Here is an 18487-nt window from a genome sequence, read left to right on the forward strand (position 1 = left end):
TGTGTGTCGTTTTTAATGAAATTCAGCTTTTCAGAAGAAAAAAAAAAAAAGTAGTTGATTAGTTTAATTGTACAAACAATTGAAGCATATAGGAATTCTTTAGTGACAACCCTTGGGTTGTTTCTGCCCCGTCTCCTTCAATGGTCAACTTGGAGACGAAATTGACTTCGATTGATGCCTCTAATTCTCTAGGTTCGGTTTGTTAGTCTTTAGGTTTGCTTGTGTCTCTAGGGGCAGAGGATTTGTTGCTTGTTTTGTTCCGGTTTGGCTTGCATGTAGATTAAGGGTTATGTTTTCTAGTTTCAAGTTAAGTCGTTATTATGTTGTATTTTATTCGGCTTTTTCATCTTTTGATGAATTCGCCTTTGTTTATATAGTGTTTGTTATTTACGTCAAAAAAGTAACTTTTGGATTTGCTAACGGCAACAACCCTTAAGGTTGTTGTTAACACGTTTTAGATTATTGTACACATTGATAACCGCTAGTTAAAAAAATGATTGATAACCGGCATGTACAATTATTAATGAATGTTAAACGCACCCTGAAAGCGCTATTAACTAAGTGTGAGATATGGGCGTGAGATGATGTGGGAAACAAGGTGGCAGCTGTCTAACACCCTGAGGCCTCAATGAGGCCTCAGTCACCAATCTGACGAAAAAAAATTGGAAGTATATAGATTTTTTGTTATCAGAATCTACCATTAACTTTTATATATAATTAATTAATTAATTTATATTTATTTTATAAACAACTTCCAATCATATATTACTACATTCTACGATACCCAAAATCTTTTCATTCAATTAAATTTAATACTCACTACTATTTAATTTCATTGTCACGTGACACTCAAAAAATTGATTCCCTATCGTCACTGTTAGGGTTAAATAAAAGATGTTAATAAATTCATTTATTATTTAATTTTGTATTTTAATTTAATTTAATTTAATTAATTTAATTTGACATGTTTATCAAGAAAGTCAACTGTATACTAATCTTGGAACTCGAATATACGTATAAAAGTAGGTAACGTTATTACTTGATTCGCTTCCAAACTCTCAATTCTCAACAATCATTCAAAATTCATTCCACCAATAAATATATAATATTATCACATAAGCTGATGATCACGCATTCACTCACACACACGTAAGTTTAATATGATCCTCAAATCAATCGTCCACCATCTCTTTACTCCTTCAAACTCAAAACATGTTTTTTAATTCAGCTAACACAATAACCTTTCACTTTCATGCCTAAATCTTCATGGGTAACAATAAAAATTTAATCTTTTTAATCCCCATATTATTAATTATCTCATCATCATCATCATCATCATCGACATCATATGCTAGTAATAATACTTATGTTTATTCAGCTGATGCAAATGGGTATATATCCTTTGGTATATCACAAAAAGGTCTTGAATTTGCTAAAGATTTATTGATAAACACTGCAATTTCATCTTTGATTCCTTTACAGTTACCTGAAATTGAACAAACTGTTCAAATCCCATTATTGGGTAAGGTTAAAATGGTTGTTTCAGATATTGTTATTTATCAAGTTAATGTTTCTTATTCAATTGTGCAACCTGGTGAGATGGGTCTGACTATAGTTGCTGCCGGTGCAACTGCTGATTTGAGCTTGGATTGGAGTTATTCTTATAGTAATTGGTTGTTTGAGTATTCTGATAGTGGGATTGCTTCTGTTCAGGTAAAGATTTACACCAATTTGTAGGAATTTGTTACTTTATATTTAGCTGATTTTATTTTATGTTTTTTTGGTGGTTTTTGTGATTTTTTTTCTTTTGTTTTGTTTTTCAATCTAACTTACCCTAATCTTGTAACCAAAGTGGAATGAATTAATTTACTAGTTTTTTGCTTTGAACATAATAGAAACTATAACCAAGTACCATAAATTATTGTCATCTGCCCATATCTATATAGCAAATGTGGTTACTGGTTATAGCTAGATTTGCTGACATCAGTAAAAAGTGATGTGCATGTTCCAATATTGTGTTTGCCTGTTTGGTACTTTTTCTAAAAATGACACAATTTATAATACCATATAGCCAATTTCTTTCTTAGCTAAAATTACAAAAAGTTTCAGATTTGACCCGTAACCGATAGATGAATACCTAAATTGGCCCGTTTTCTTTCGAACGGGTTGGAATGTCCACCTTTAGTTGATTCCAAATTTCTATACTGTCTTTTTTCTTTAATTAATTGGGAAACTATTTTATATGGTTAACAGGTTAAAGGTATGGATATTGGGATTACTCTTGGTTTACAGAACGAACAAGGGACTCTAAGGCTTACACCCATAGATTGTGGATGTTTTGTTCGTTATATCTCCATAATTATAGATGGAGGAGCATCTTGGTTATATCAGGGGTATGTTTCAAATATTCTTTGCATTTTTACACAAACCAAATCGACCCATTGATAAGTTGACTTGTTAAAATTATCCCATTTTAAAACTTTCTTTGACGGACCTATTTGTTGTATTTTGCAGGATAGTTGATTATTTTACAGATGACATAGGTTATGCAGTTGAAGATGCTATTACCAGTAATGTCAAAGATGCAGTAATAAAACTCGATTCGGTTATTCAATCACTTCCTAAACAAGTCTCGTTTGGCGACATTGCTACTTTAAACGTCACCATTACCGACGGCCCTATCATGAGCAGCAACTCTCTTCTTATTGGTATCGATGGGTTATTTACACAAACGAACAATGAATTAACTTCTGTTCGATATGGCAACAGTTTACTATCAACTGAATCGTGTAATAGTCAAGACAAAATGGTTGCAATTTCAGTAAATGAAAATGTTCTCAACTCTGCATCATCAGTATACTTCAATGTAAAATCTCAATACCCATTTTACATTTTAGAGACCAAACATAACCCAAATTGACCCATTAATACTCAGTACTGTTTTATATTTTCTAATTTTCAGACAAATAAGATGCATTGGATCGTTGATAACTTACCAGATCAGAAGCTAATGAACACTGCTGGATGGAGATTTATAATTCCAAAATTGTATAAAGAATACCCAAATGATGCTATGAGTTTGAACTTTACCGTATTGTCACCTCCAATAATGAAAATTGAAAAAAATGGTATTGCTGCTACAATAAACTCGGATGTCGTCATTAACGTCATGGATGATGGTGAAGTTATCTCAGTTGCATGCATCTCAATGGTATTTCACCCCGACCAATCAAATCAAATATCTTTATTATAGGTGGCATATTGGGCCGGTTGCAATGGCGAATTCAGGATCAAAACTCAATGCGGTCCTTAATTTTTTTTTCACAACTAACTATATTTGACGGATACTTAAGCGGTTGTTTACCTCCAAAAAACTATAAATCCTAAAAATATATGAGGTCGTGTAGTAAAATTTAGTGGTGTCCTGTACAATTTGAAGAGTAATTCGTAAAAAGAATTTCCAGACTAGTGGGGTCACAGGACCCCACTCCTCATTACCTAGAATCGTCATTGGCCGGTTGGGTTGACATGTCAACACTTTATTGCCTATATGTTTTAGAAAAAAATTACATGAGGCGTCTATGTGGTTTACCCTAGATTTCGTGAGGGGTCCCTGTGACTAATGGCCGTCAACTTTACGGACAAAATTGAAAGCCCTTAGTCACAGGGACCCTGTGAAAAACGAATGTAAAGTACGGGACCCCGCACGTAAAAAAAAAAATTAGGGACCCGCATGAAATCTGGGGTAAAACACAAGGACACCTTATGTAATTTTTCTATTTTTTATTTTATATCGTTAATGAAATTATCATATTTTATGGATGGCAAGATGGTGAAAATGGTAATTTATACTTGTATATAACGAGTTGACTTATATTTGCAGGAGATCGAAGCTTCCGGATTTGCAGGATTTTCATCGAGCACTCTTGCTGGCAGTGTTACTCTAAGCAAATTAACGATGTCGTTAAAATGGAGTAACATTGGCACACTGCATATGGTTCTTGTTCAGGTAGATTCATCTTTATTCTTTAACTGCATGAAGTTAAATAACATTTTTATTCAATTAGATCTTCAATTAGTATGAAATTTAACAGAAGTTAATTCTCTGCAGTCTGTGATGTCAACGCTTTTAAAAACAATTATCGTGCCGGTTGTAAATTTACGTCTAAAGATAGGCTACACGATACCAGATTTTCATGGCTATGCGCTTCAGAATGCTTCCATTGTCTATGGCGATTCAACGATAATTGTTTGTAGCAATGTTGGTCAAGCATATGAATACATTCCTCGCAGAATATATACATAAATACGAGTTTCAATAGACGCTTGTATACTTTGTATACATATGCATATGTATCAGGTGACCTTTGTATATTGTACTAGCACTAGCATTAGAATTTAAGGTGTAAATAAATGCAATAAACACACTATTTTCGTGCATGTTACATATCAAACATTTAGACGTCTGCGACTATAATGAAGATCGGTGTTGCGTAATTGTGGATCCGGTAACCACATTCAGTGGCGGATCTAAGAGTCTAGTCACGAATGTCACTAGTTAAAACCTCAAAAAATTAGACTATCCAATGGTGTCACACACAAAAAGTTACATTATCTAATACATGTTGCATTAGTTAACATCCCAAAAAAAATTCATTAGATCGCATATTTTATTGGTGTCCCGTGCCAACACTGGTAATAATAGTAGTACCGCCATTAATCTAGTTTGATATTTTTTTAATTGCTACAAACGAAAGATATTGGTACGTTGTATGCATTACATCCGCGATAAATATTAACATTGTATCAGTAGTTTATTTATCATATAAATTAAGTACCATTCTAGCTACCAGGGGCGAAACTTATGGAGGGCATGGAGTGGCAACCGCCCACTAAGTTTTGAATAAGTAATAGGATTTGTAGCCTTTTGAGTTACGAACGTTTGAACTTTTTAATCAACTAAATCAGAATTTGTGTGAAAAAGTTAATGGCCAAAATGGTGACAGCCTCGTAAACTTTGTAGCTGACATCGGCGTCCGTATTCGGAGCATACTGAAATCGATTTCCATAATTTGACTAATGACGGCTACTTCAACCGTCGAAGCCTTCGTTCCCTGATAATATTTTAGTTCGTTTTTTTTTTTTTTTTTTTTTTAATTTGATTTTGCCACTTTCGATTGTAGTGTTAGATGCTTTCGATTTCTTCTTTTGCGTATGTCTGTGTGTTTTTGCGTTGAAGACTCAACCGATTTCATGGTGGTGTGTGTTTGATTTCAGATTGGGTTTTTATTAATGGTGATGTCATAATATATATATATATATATATATATATATATATATATATATATATATATATATATATATATATATATATATATATATATATATATATATATATATATATTTTTTTACGAGGAACCTAGCGACGAGCCATAATGGCTCCCCTCTAGTTGGTAAACCCCGGGTAAACGGCAAGCCAGACCTCCACCGCTACCAGACAAAGCATCATCTAGTCAATCAGTCACTAAATGGAGCTCGCCCCAAGGTATTTGCCTTGAAGGGAATCAAACCCGTGACCTCTTGCTTTATTGGAAGTCCTGGTGGCCACCCAGGCTATGCCTGGATGGTTATGTCATAATATATTAATGTGATAATCTACATTTAGTTTTTGTTAATTAATTAGTTTAATTTTTTTTTTTTTTCAGATTTGTTTATTTTCAGAATGAAGATGAAGGTTAATTTTAGTTTAATTTTTTTTTATCTTCAACCTTAATTCCACATATAGCTGGATAGATCTTGAATAGAGCTAGCACAATAAGTTTGAATAGAGCTAGCACAATAAGCAAACGACGTGTAATAAAGAAGTGACGTGTCATGCCACGTTGACGTTTAATGGAGAAAGTTAACGATACTTCTCTTTTTTATTAATTTTTTAAAAAGACTCATTTTTTATATACGCATGAAATAGATTACCGTAAATAGGAAAACATGAAAAATAAGTTATTTTTTAATGTAATTTGCCCAATAAAAAATTTGGAATCCAAATCCCAATGGTCTTGAAAACCCAATGGTTAAATGTTTTGCTTTCTTCGTCCAAAAAAAATTGTCTACATTTCTACTTTTTTTTGTTCCAAAATTATTGTTCATTTTCTAAATAATCATTAAATATATTAAAGTTACAATTATGTCTCTTTCATTTCTGAAAATTTCAACTTTAAATATGGGAGGCGATGCTCACACGTCACTTTTTAATTCATGTAACCTAATTATCTATTATAACCTTAATTATACTTAAAATAATAATATAAGTATAACTCCCTAGATTAATCTAGGAGCATAACTGTAAATTAATGAGAATAAAGTGTACATGAATCAAAAAGTTGTGTGTGAGAATCATCTCCTTAAATATATCAATGAATGTATTAATTACTTTTTATAACTACATTAAATGCTGAGCAAATTAGATAATTCGTTAAATGCAATAAAAAAAGTCAAACATGATTTTTTTTTTTTTTTTTTTTTTTTTTTTTTTTTTTTTTTTTTTTTGACGGAGGGAGCATATTATAGTGTACAAGTATAGATAGTATGGCGTCTTCTTTTTTTCTTTCTTTCTTTTTTTTATCATGTATGTATTTATTTTATTCACTGTATTTATTTATTTATTTCATTTTATTTAAAGGATTTTCTTTATTTATTTCTATTCTTATTTGTTTTTGTTTTATTTTATTTTCTTCTACCTTTTGGGCCGGAGGTCCTCCTGGAAGCAATCTCTTTACCCGTCGAATAGAGGGAGGGATGACTTTCCCTACTCTTTTGAGTGTTTCACTCGGGGTGGAGAAATGATTTCTCTTTATTCTAGGATAGAGGAAGGATTGTCTACGTCTCACCTCCCCCATACCCATACATGTGGGATTGGGTATGTTGTTGTTGTTGTTGTTGTTCATTTTTAAAGTGCATGCAGCTTTTTTTCTCAAAAGTATGCTACGGAGTACTTTTTTCGAAAAGAAACAACTCAAATATCACGATAATGTTTAAAACCCGACTTTCACAAAGTTTTAAACTAACTCAAATACCAGATGATTTTAAGTGTGATTGACAGAGCTTTTGGAATGAATTTTTTCATTTGTGATGCTTTTTTTTTAAGTCCTGCAAATTGAAAACGAATGAGATATTTGCTTATTCATGTCATTCGTGAAGGACGATTATTTTTTACTTAGATGCACACAGTCTAACTGTATTATCCCGTTACAAAATATGATGTTTACAAAATTTGAACCTTAAACTTATTGGGTGTGTTTGGCTGAACTAGCTGGAGCTGGAAGCTTATAGATGGAGCTGAAAGCTGGAGCTTATTATTTTTGGCGGGAAGCTGAAACTTATTTTTTTGTAAGTTTTTGGTAAATGACCTGGAGCTTATAGCTGACGCTTATTTTTTCTATAAGCTCTACATTTTATTGTCTACCAAACAAAACTTATGACTTGTAGCTTGATAAAATCATAAATCCAAACTCCCATACACTAGTAAAAGCTAGTCACCTAAACACACCCATTATCTAGGTATCAATTATCACTAAGTTATCTTTTGAAAGTTATCAAACTGAAAATAACTAAAAATATATACTATATTTTACTTATAATCTTGATATGTATATCAGTATATGTATAGATCTAAAGAATAATAGAGTTTTCATAAAGGTTATCTATATTCATGGCTGGATAATACAAAACTATTCTTGTTGTTTTATATACGTATAAAATAAAAATAGTGTTTTTTCAATAAAAAAAACTGAATGTTTTAGATTATGAGAATTTTACTTACAAGAAATGTATGGAGTTTTATCAATGAATTGCATATTTTTATCTATGATGGTGATTTATTTCATAAGTCATACTCAAACATAATATTGTAATTGTAATTTGTAATTTATAATTAAAATAAAAACAAATACTTGTATTATACTTTCAAGACTGTTAGAGGACTGACAGTGATAACCTGTCCGTTCGATGTCCAGTCCAAATTTTACAAGATATTTTTTTTTTTGAAAGGCTGCATATGTATTATATATAAAAAATTTATACATAGGTGTTTATGCAGTAAACAGAATACTGCAAAACAAAATCACAAAATATAACACAACTTCTAAACTAAAGATACACAAAACTATTTACTTTAATTTACAATACAATCTCGAAAATCGCATAGAATCAGCCCGGATCGATATTGAAAGAGTTCGGGCATCCTAATTCTCTCGGGTTTGACAGCCACTGTAGCCAAGAGAAGGTGTGTTTCTTCGACCGGTTAGAGATCCACTCATATGTCTTTACTTGAATTTTGCATATGACCTTCGAAGATGCCCATGAGTCTTTGTCAAAAACTTTTAGGTTCCTATTCTTCCAAATATAGTACCCGGTAGCCCATTGGACCGCTTGCCACGCTTTCTCTAGAGGACCTGACATGAGACTATCACCGTCGCCTAGGAATGCGTTAGTGATATTCATATTACCGGGAACATTTAGATTCCACCAACTATAGCCACCTTGCCAAATATTTATTGCGAAACTACAAGATACAATAGCATGATCCACGGATTTTACAAGATATTTGAAGCTGAAATATTGGAGGAGTTGTTTATTATTGTTCTATTCAAAGTTTTCACCAAAATAAAATAATGTTATTTCGAATTGAGAATGAATTCAATTTAATTTATTTAATAATTATAATATTATTTTTGTTGTTACGTAAACAAATAAAATAAACTTTAAATAACTAAAATATAACTAATTTTATAAAACATAACTAAAATTAATAAGTACATAAATAATTGTATTTTATATTACATTTATACTTTCAATATTTGTTATTATTACAAGAAAAATAAACTAAAAGTACATAAAAATAATAATTTTCTCATGACAACCCTAAAGTTGTCATTAATAAATTATAATATGCATTATTTTCTTGTACAATTAAAAGAACCGTTCATTCCGCACAATTAACTTAACAAAAAGTATCATCATTTTTTTTTACAATTTATTCCCTAAAGGCATGTCATTAGATTTTTTTTCTAAAATAAACATATTCCATATATTATGCTCTCTATATACACATATATGAATATAAATACATAACAAAAAAACTTTGAATATAACAAAAGAATGTTGAACAACATAAAAGCAATTGAAATAGTATTGGCGTTTCGAATGGTAGACAACGAAGTAGACGAGCTATTTCCAGATCTCTTACTACAAGTTACAACTATCACTATCACTATTCATTATTCACTATATACGTTAAAAGAGAGTCTTGATTAGCTAATAAAATATTTTCAAAACCCCTTTAATCACCGTTAGATTAGAAAATTACATTACAATACCCCTTCATCCAATGGTTCTTAATCATCCACTAAAAATATTAGCTAATAAATCAATTTTAAAAATACTCATCCCTAAAATACCCTTTTCTAATAATTAATTAAAAAAACACGAAAGAAAATTAACAAAGAAGGGTTTCATCGAGGTCATTCATTCACGACCCTCGGGAAAAACAAAACCCTAATCATCGACACTGCCGCTTATCTCATTTTCTTTGAATCAGATTAGAATTCCCAACTTGTTATCTTCCTTCAATTGCCGATATTATCAGCGTTTGTAATTGTGTAATTCTAGGGCTTGATTAAATTAGTGATCGCATCGACAAATTGGGTTTCATCGATGATGGATGACGGTTCCATCGCTGCTATTTGCATCCGACCAACCTTTCGTTTCAACCTCCCGTATGCTGTGATGACCCAGAAATTTCGACTAAATTTAAACTTAATCTTTAAAGGATTAATGATTTCGACACGATAAACAAAGTCTGTAAAACTGAATCTCAAAATTTTTGAATTACTTTTATATATTTAAATACCCTTCGGTTGTTTTCGACGATTCGCGAACAATTATATGTAAATAGATACATATATACTATAACATGAAAAGGTAACAATGTATTAATTGTTTGATACCGTACATTAAACTTATTGGTTTAAATATCTATTTGAATGTATATGATAAGTTGAAATATTTATTATTAAAATTTATTTATAAATAACTTTCAATGTGTATTTAAAAACTGATTTATGTATATTAAAAAGATATATACATATATATAATAAACGATAGTAACATTCGTTTATTGATTCAATTGATATTTAGATAAGTTAACTAAAGCGTTTAAGATGAACCAGTTAAACACTAATTTGTTACAGTGTTTTCAAATTGCCACATTACTCAAAATGCTACAGTGTTTTCGAAAATCACTATTTGCTACAGTGAAATTAACTTTGCTACAGTGAATTGCTACAGTAAAATTTGACTTTGCTACAGTAAAACACTATTATAAAAATGTGTTTTAACAAATAGCGAGACGATGATTTATAGAAGTAAATGACCAAAACACTCGAAAGTTTAAGATACACTTTGAGTGATATAATTAAGGGATAATTTAAGGCTATATTTTGACAAAGGTACGTGTCACGAAATGTAAAATGCAAGTTTTCTAAGCGTACGAAAATGCGTTCGAGAAACCGGAACCGGGACATAAGTCGAGTGATGACGTACGACTTATCGGAACAAAAATTACAAGTCTACTATGCACAAGAATAAAATATAATATATAAATAATTATATTAATTATTTATATATTTATATTTATTTTATATTATGTCGACAAGCTAGGAGCCAAAACAATGTGAGCTGTCCCTGGTCCTCATGCGAGTCGCATGGTCAGAAGGCCATTTCCATGCGAGTCGCATGACTCCAGATTTCAGGCCAGGTTCTATAAATTGCAACATTTTTTGCCGAGTGAAGAAAGAAAAAAAAAACATACACAAATATACATATTACTCCGTATTTATTTTAATTATTTATTATTATTATTATTAATAATAAGATTATTATTAATCTTATTATTTTTATTATTAGTATTATTATTTTTGCGATACAAAAATAATAATGTACATAAAATATTACGACGGAGTGCTGTCCAAGTAATTTTCAAAACAAGTTTCCGAGCGAGCTAGAGCTAAGGAAAATATGGGTTGCCAAGGAAATTATGGGTAATGTTCGGGGGTATTTTTGTGAAACAAACCTCGTGTTTATCATCTCCGATGCGTCTACGTGCTTTCCTGCAATATTGTATATCAATATTAAACAGTGAGTTCATTGATCCCTTTTTATACATATTTTTGGGCTGAGAATACATGCGCTGTTTTATAAAATGAATACAAAAACTAAAACTGATTTGAGTGAGTTTCATAAGATCCCTTTTACTCTCTACATTTTTGGGCTGAGAATACATGCAAATGCTTTATTAACCGATATACAATATTTATATGCGTGAGTTTCATTTGCTCCCTTTTTAATTGCTTTTGCAATCTATATTTTTGGGCTGAGAATACATGCACTTTATTTCAAACGCAATGGATACAAGTACATACTAAATTCTACACCGAGTTTGAACCGAAAATCCCTTAGCTTTGGTAACTAGTAACTGTCAGTTATAAGAACTGGTGGGCGCGAGTAGTAGTATATGGATCCATAGGGCTTGACATCCCCGTTCGAGCTAGAGCGCTAGCCTTTTAACGGACGTATGCTATTTGAGAAGCGTACACGTTGGTTTGCGTGTATTATTAAGATGATTATACAGAGGGTACAAATTATATAAACGTTAAAGTTTAGTTACCAGGGTGCTCAATTTTGTAGAACCGATTGATAAACGTTTCGGATGAAACAACTGAAATCTTGTGATCCACCTTTTATGTAAAACCTATTGATAAACGTTTTGAATAAAACAACTGAACTTTTGTAATCCACATTGATATACGGATTATGTGTAATATTAAAACTATGAACTCACCAACCTTTGTGTTGACACTTGAAGCATGTTTATTCTCAGGTTTCTAGAAGTCTTCCGCTGTTTGCTTATACGTGATACAAGATATGTGCTTGGAGTCATACATGCTATATACAAGAAACTTGCATTCACCAAACCATTACCATGTATCTTATTTTGACTGTATTGTCAACAGATGTATTATTGTAAACCATTAAATGGTGATTGTCTATACGTAGAAATCATCAGATGTTAAAAACCTGGAATTTATATATTCATTTATGAAATACCTTTTCAAACGAATACAATGTTACAAAATGTATCACATAGAGATCAAATACCTCGCAATGAAATCAATGAATGACGTGTTCGTCCATATGGATTTGGAGCGATCGTCACATATGCCATTCTAACCTTAAGCATTTCGGAAAGACTCATGGATCTCCAAACCATATCGAGATAAAGGTTAATGGCAAGGTTTTTGAAATGAATATCCAAGCTTCTATTAAAGATCACAAGCTCGTCTTCAACTTTAATAAAGATAAATATTCGTGGTGTTTGATCGAAGAAGACAACAAGGGTTCTTGTTTTGCCCAGGATGGTGACTCCCCTATTGGAGTTGAGTTGAAGATGGAAAAGAGCTCGGATGACGAGTTCATTGTTCTCGATACTAGGGAAGCTAACTTCTCTGCTCCACCTCCACCACCATCGTCGCCTAACCAAGAAGAAATTGGCATGTTTGGGAAATTCCCGGTCACCGGAAACGTGTCTTCCGGTGTCTCTATGGTGGCTGGGGAACGTGTGTTTCAAGATGATCATGGTGGAGCATCGTGCATCTCCTTCTTCGAGAATTTTGCCTCGAGCTCTCAACCCGATATGTATGCCATTGACCCGTTAGTCGAGGTGCAGGTTCCAAGTCCCAAGAAATCTTGTTCAAGTTCAAATGAATTCAAATTACACAATTTGGCGGACTCCATTGAGCTGACTAAAAATGTTGTGCTCAAAAAATCATTGGGCCTCAATGTTGGGCCTGTTAAGGAGAATGAAGAATTATCAAGTGGGTTGAATGATTCTTTAAATAAATATGACAATTCACTTCATATTAATGATGCGTTGAATTCAAAGGACTTTAATGGAGGATGTGAAGAAGTAAATGGGATGGGCCTGGGTACAGACGATCGTGATGTAGGTGACCCTAATCCAAACGGAAGTGATTGTGCTGACTTGCAAGACGTGTCCTCTTGTTCAAAATATACCGCGGTAGCTCGTTTCCGTGTTAAAAGGAAAAAACTCATCCTTTGATTAAAAGTCATTTTATTAAACATGTGTGGCATAGGAGAAATATGAAGCGTAACCGACGTCGGGATAATTTTCGATGGCATGAGCGATACTTTATCGAGAATGTGATGAATGATTCGGAAGAGAATATTGATAGTTACTCATGCTGCTCTTCATGCGCGTCATCGGACTCGGAAACATAATTTATTTTAGTATCGTGTCGTGTTGCATCTAATGCCCTCGTGTTTGTGTCCAATATAGTTTCATGTTTATGGTTGTGTGTACGTTTTAATTGTGCGGGTGTGTGTTGCCTCGTGTCCTGTCTAGCTCTTTGCTAGTTTTTATCTCGTGTACCTTTTATATTTATAATAAAATTTACTTGCCTTTCGAAAAAAAAAACAATATTGAAGGTACGTGGTAGTAAAATCTAATTTTCTGGTGATCTTTCTAAAAATACAAATAGTATACAAATAGGGCCGAGTAGGATAATTTGTAATTTTAAAATTCTGTTTGTATATATGGTTATTACTTTTTTATTTTGATTGACCCATGAATTCATCGCTTGCAGGTAAATTCTCTATCAAATTTGCTAAATTCAATCATTAATTTGATTGTGAGTCTTTTAATTCTCTATCAAATTGCTTGTGAGTCTTCAATTTCCTATATACATCTACTGATTATCTTACTTTATGGTGGGTTGTTTTTAGTTTCAGTTTTATTTATGGATATAGAGACTGAAGCAGGCGATCTTGCAATCACTAATAGAGACACCTGGAAGCTGACCCTACTGAAGGGGTTGAAATTGAAGAAATTGTTGTTGAGATTGTAAACTAAGACATCAAACCTTGTTCTGCAGGTTGAAATTTTAAGAATGCGCTTCTATATGTTTGTAGTATGTTTATGTACAACCTCTTATATCAAAAGTACAACTGAGAGTTCTCGCATTATCGGGGACCTATAGTGGAAATAGAAGTTACCTCTTCAAGAATTACCGAAGAAATATTTCATGAAGAAATTGAGTACAAGGAATAATCCACCCTTAAAGGACGATGTAGTTAATACCAATAAGACATCAATAGAGCTTTCCATTGCACAGGTTAAGGTCAATTGAACTTAATTTGTTCGGTTACTCTGTTTAATCATTATACAATCTTGGTTTATAATCTATTTCTACCTTCATGTGGATTTAGGGTTTATATCGATTTGTGGAGATGGTGAACTTGAAATCAGAAGTATAGAATGTGTGGATTTAGAAATCATGAGGTTTGATCGGTCAAATTGTATGGATAAGATTGTCGGTGGAAAGTATAAACTCGACTATAAGATCGGAAGTGGATCCTTCGGTGAAATTCATCCAGGTTCTACTTTTTTCATTAATCTTAGTTTTATACATCATGATTTTGTTGAAGATTAAATTGAACTTGATTGAATTGAATTTTTGGTGCAGCTACATATGTTGATACATTTGAGATTGTCGCCGGTAAGATCGTAAGTATTGAAGTAAATTTGTATTTTCATTTCATGCTTTTGATTATCTATAAATAAAGTTATTATTGTCATAAGTGAATTTGAAGTTTATAATCCAAAATTGAACTGATTTTAGGTTGATATCTGATTGCTAGCAGTTGTAGTTCATCTTATGATCATAATAGATATAGATATTGTATGATATTTGTATGATATGATATTAACTGTTGAACATATCTATATATACTTGTATGCTGATCCTAATTGCTACTACATTATATGTGTATGTATTCAGATGGAAACAGTCTTTGAACCCGCTGAGGGAAAGAATTGAGAAATGGGATTCAGATGAGGGCAAATGTCTTAAAATAGCCGCTAGACTATTTGGAGCAAAGAACTGGAACAATATGTATATTTGTCTCTGGAATGACTCAATTGCAATGTCGAGAAAGGTTTCTCTAGGTATAGATAATTTATTGCATGTATATCATTTTCCACATTTCAAATAAATATGTCAATTCCAGGATCTCTCAAATCGACTTGGTCATTTCCATATCCGATTCATTGAATAACTGAAGAATCAGATTAATCAAAGAATTAGATTACAATATCCGATTTCAAAGAAATAGGTAATTTCAAATAAATAGGTCATCTGCAGGAACAGATGTACGAACTCGACGATTATCATACCATGTTAGGTATTTACTCTTCTAAATGTCATTTGGTTAATTTTGATTGTTGTTATTCATAAAGTTCGTTTTTAACTGATAATAATAACTGATTATTCAGTTGTTCCATTTATAGTGGCTTGATGTATAAAGTTGATTTCTTATCTTATTATTATTGTTAACAACATCAGTTTAGGTTTGTATGTATGTTCTGGGTATTGATTGTCTGATGTGTTGGATTTACAACACCAGTTTGATTATTGGCCAAACATAGTCATGTAGTTTGAGACCTCTCCTTCATCAAACGATACATTGAGGTATTAGAGTTTTCTGTAACATGTTTCTTTAAAAATTATATATATCACCTCATATCCCTGATGTACGAAGGTAACATCAATGCACAGTAAATAGGAGACTATTGCTAATTGTACAATACATAGGCGGAACTATGCATAGACCAAAGAGGGTTTTGGCCATCCCACATGTTTGGGGTAGTAGTGTAAATATATTGTCTTTTAAAGTTTGATATTTGTATGTTCTAACAATCTTATACGGAGTACGTTCTAGTGAATATATTGGCCTCTCTAATCTTTTTTACAGTTACTCTTCACTTTTTATGAGTGCTACATATACTCCCTATAAATTAGTTCAAAATATTTTTTTCTATGATTTTTAAGGCTAGCCATCAGGTTATTTTTTGTAGTCAAATTCCCATCGATCCAAACAAATTAAAGAGTTTACTACAGGATGAGTATTTACAGATGGCAATTTTCTTATCAAAATTAAAATTTATGTATTTTAAAATTTACATTGTCCTCGCCTCCTCGGTCCTCCTAAAGAAATTGTTCCAAGTTCCGCCACTGGTACAATACATACACTCTAACGAGTGTATGTATTCTTCTTATTCACTTTGGTAAGAACATAACAACAGGTAAGTGATTTTGAAGGGTCAATATAGGCATAACTGACCCTTCAAAAGGAGGATCAGAGGTGGGAATACTAATGTTATACTAGCTGATAGCAGTCATATAGTCATTTTGTGATTTTGTTTCTATCCATTCTCTGCATTTAGTATTAGAACTACATTGTAAATATTATATATATATATATATATATATATATATATATATATATATATATAATGAATGTTTTGTTTTAAAAAATAATAATTTATGGGTGTAACAAGTAATTCACTTGTTTACTCCTTGCAAGAAGAGGGAATAAATGTTAAGAGTACCTATTTTGCCTATGTATCTAATTATGTATCTAATGTATGTAGTGTATGCAGACAATCTATTTTAAATAGATCATAGCTACTTTGTTCCTGTAAATACATAACGCTATGTTAAATATGAATATGTAACTCGAAACACTCCGCCGCATCGCGCAGGCCGAACTGAAATGTCCCGTTCATATTGATTATAAACGTTCCATATTAATTGATTTCGTTGCGAGGTTTTGACCTCTATATGAGATGTTTTTCAAAGACTGCATTCATTTTTAAAACAACCATAACCTTTATTTTATCTATAAAAGGTTTAAAAAGCATTACGTAGATTATCAAATAATGATAATCTAAAATATACCGTTTACACACGACTATTACATAATGGTTTACAATAAGAATATATTACATCAAAAATAAGTTTCTTGAATGCAGTTTTTACATAATATCATATAAGCATGGACTCCAAATCTTGTCCTTATTTTAGTATGCAACAGCGGAAGCTCTTAATAATCACCTGAGAATAAACATGCTTAAAACGTCAACAAAAATGTTGGTGAGTTATAGGTTTAACCTATATATTATCAAATCATAATAATAAACCACAAGATTTCATATTTCAATATACATCCCATACATAGAGATAAAAATCATTCATATGGTGAACACCTGGTAACCAACATTAACAAGATGCATATAAGAATATCCCCTATCATTCCGGGAAATCCTTCGGACATGATAAAAACGAATTCGAAGTACTAAAGCATCCGGTACTTTGGATGGGGTTTGTTAGGCCCAATAGATCTATCTTTAGGATTCGCGTCAATTAGTAGATCGGTTTACTAATTCTTAGGCTACCAAGCAAAAGGGGCATATTCGGCTTCGATCATTCACCCATATAATGTAGTTTCATTTACTTGTGTCTATTTCGTAAAACATTTATAAAACTGCATGTATTCTTATCCCAAAATATTAGATTTTAAAAGTGGGACTATAACTCACTTTCACAGATTTTTACTTCGTCGGGAAGTAAGACTTGGCCACTGGTCGATTCACGAAAACCTATAACAAATATGTACATATATATCAAAGTATGTTAAAAATATATTTACAACATTTTTAATACGTTTTAATGTTTTAAGTTTATTAAGTCAGCTGTCCTCGTTAGTAACCTACAACTAGTTGTCCATAGTTAGATGTACAGAAAATAAATTGATATATATTATCTTGACCCAATCCACGACCCAGTGTATACACGTCTCAGGCTAGATCACAACTCAAAGTATATATATTTTTGAAATCAACCTCAACCCTGTATAGCTAACTCCAACATTACTGCATATAGAGTGTCTATGGTTGTTCCAAATAATGTATATAGATGGGTCGATATGATATGTCAAAACATTTGCATACGTGTCTATGGTATCCCAAGATTACATAATATATTAGAATACATGTATAATACAATATAAGTTAGCTAGGATATGATTAATATAGATTTGTTACAATATTTCCCGTAGCTACAACAATCAAAAAATATCCAATCTTGTTTTACCCATAACTTCTTCGTTTTAAATCCGTTTTGAGTGAATCAAATTGCTATGGTTTCATATTGAACTATATTTTATAAATCTAAACAGAAAAAGTATAGGTTTATAGTTGGAAATATAAGTTACAAGTCATTTTTGTAAGAGCTAGTCATTTTAGTAGAAAGAACGACGTCTTGATGACCATTTTGAAAAACATACTTCCACTTTGAGTTTAACCATGATTTTTGGATATAGTTTCATGTTCATAAGAAAAATCATTTTTCCAAAAGAACAACTTTTAAATCAAAGTTTATCATAGTTTTTAATTATCAAACCCAAAACAGCCCGCGGTGTTACTACGACGGCGTATGTCCGGTTTTACGGTGTTTTTCGTGTTTCCAGGTTTTAAATCATTAAGTTAGCATATCATATAGATATAGAACATGTG

The 18487-nt window shown here is 31.9% G+C and overlaps 1 protein-coding gene across 1 annotated transcript; it reads left to right on the plus strand.

The window, feature by feature from the left end:
* Positions 1 to 1070: 1070 nt before the first annotated feature.
* On the plus strand, positions 1071 to 4393 carry LOC139850313 (putative BPI/LBP family protein At1g04970). Its single transcript, XM_071839899.1, has 6 exons — positions 1071 to 1713; positions 2254 to 2393; positions 2515 to 2866; positions 2963 to 3211; positions 3884 to 4009; positions 4112 to 4393. The coding sequence occupies exons 1-6, from the start codon at positions 1267 to 1269 to the stop codon at positions 4304 to 4306; spliced, it is 1509 nt and encodes a 502-aa protein (XP_071696000.1). The 5' UTR covers positions 1071 to 1266; the 3' UTR covers positions 4307 to 4393.
* Positions 4394 to 18487: the final 14094 nt, after the last annotated feature.

Source organism: Rutidosis leptorrhynchoides, chromosome 5 (assembly GCF_046630445.1).
Source record: "Rutidosis leptorrhynchoides isolate AG116_Rl617_1_P2 chromosome 5, CSIRO_AGI_Rlap_v1, whole genome shotgun sequence".
NCBI lineage: Eukaryota > Viridiplantae > Streptophyta > Magnoliopsida > Asterales > Asteraceae > Rutidosis > Rutidosis leptorrhynchoides.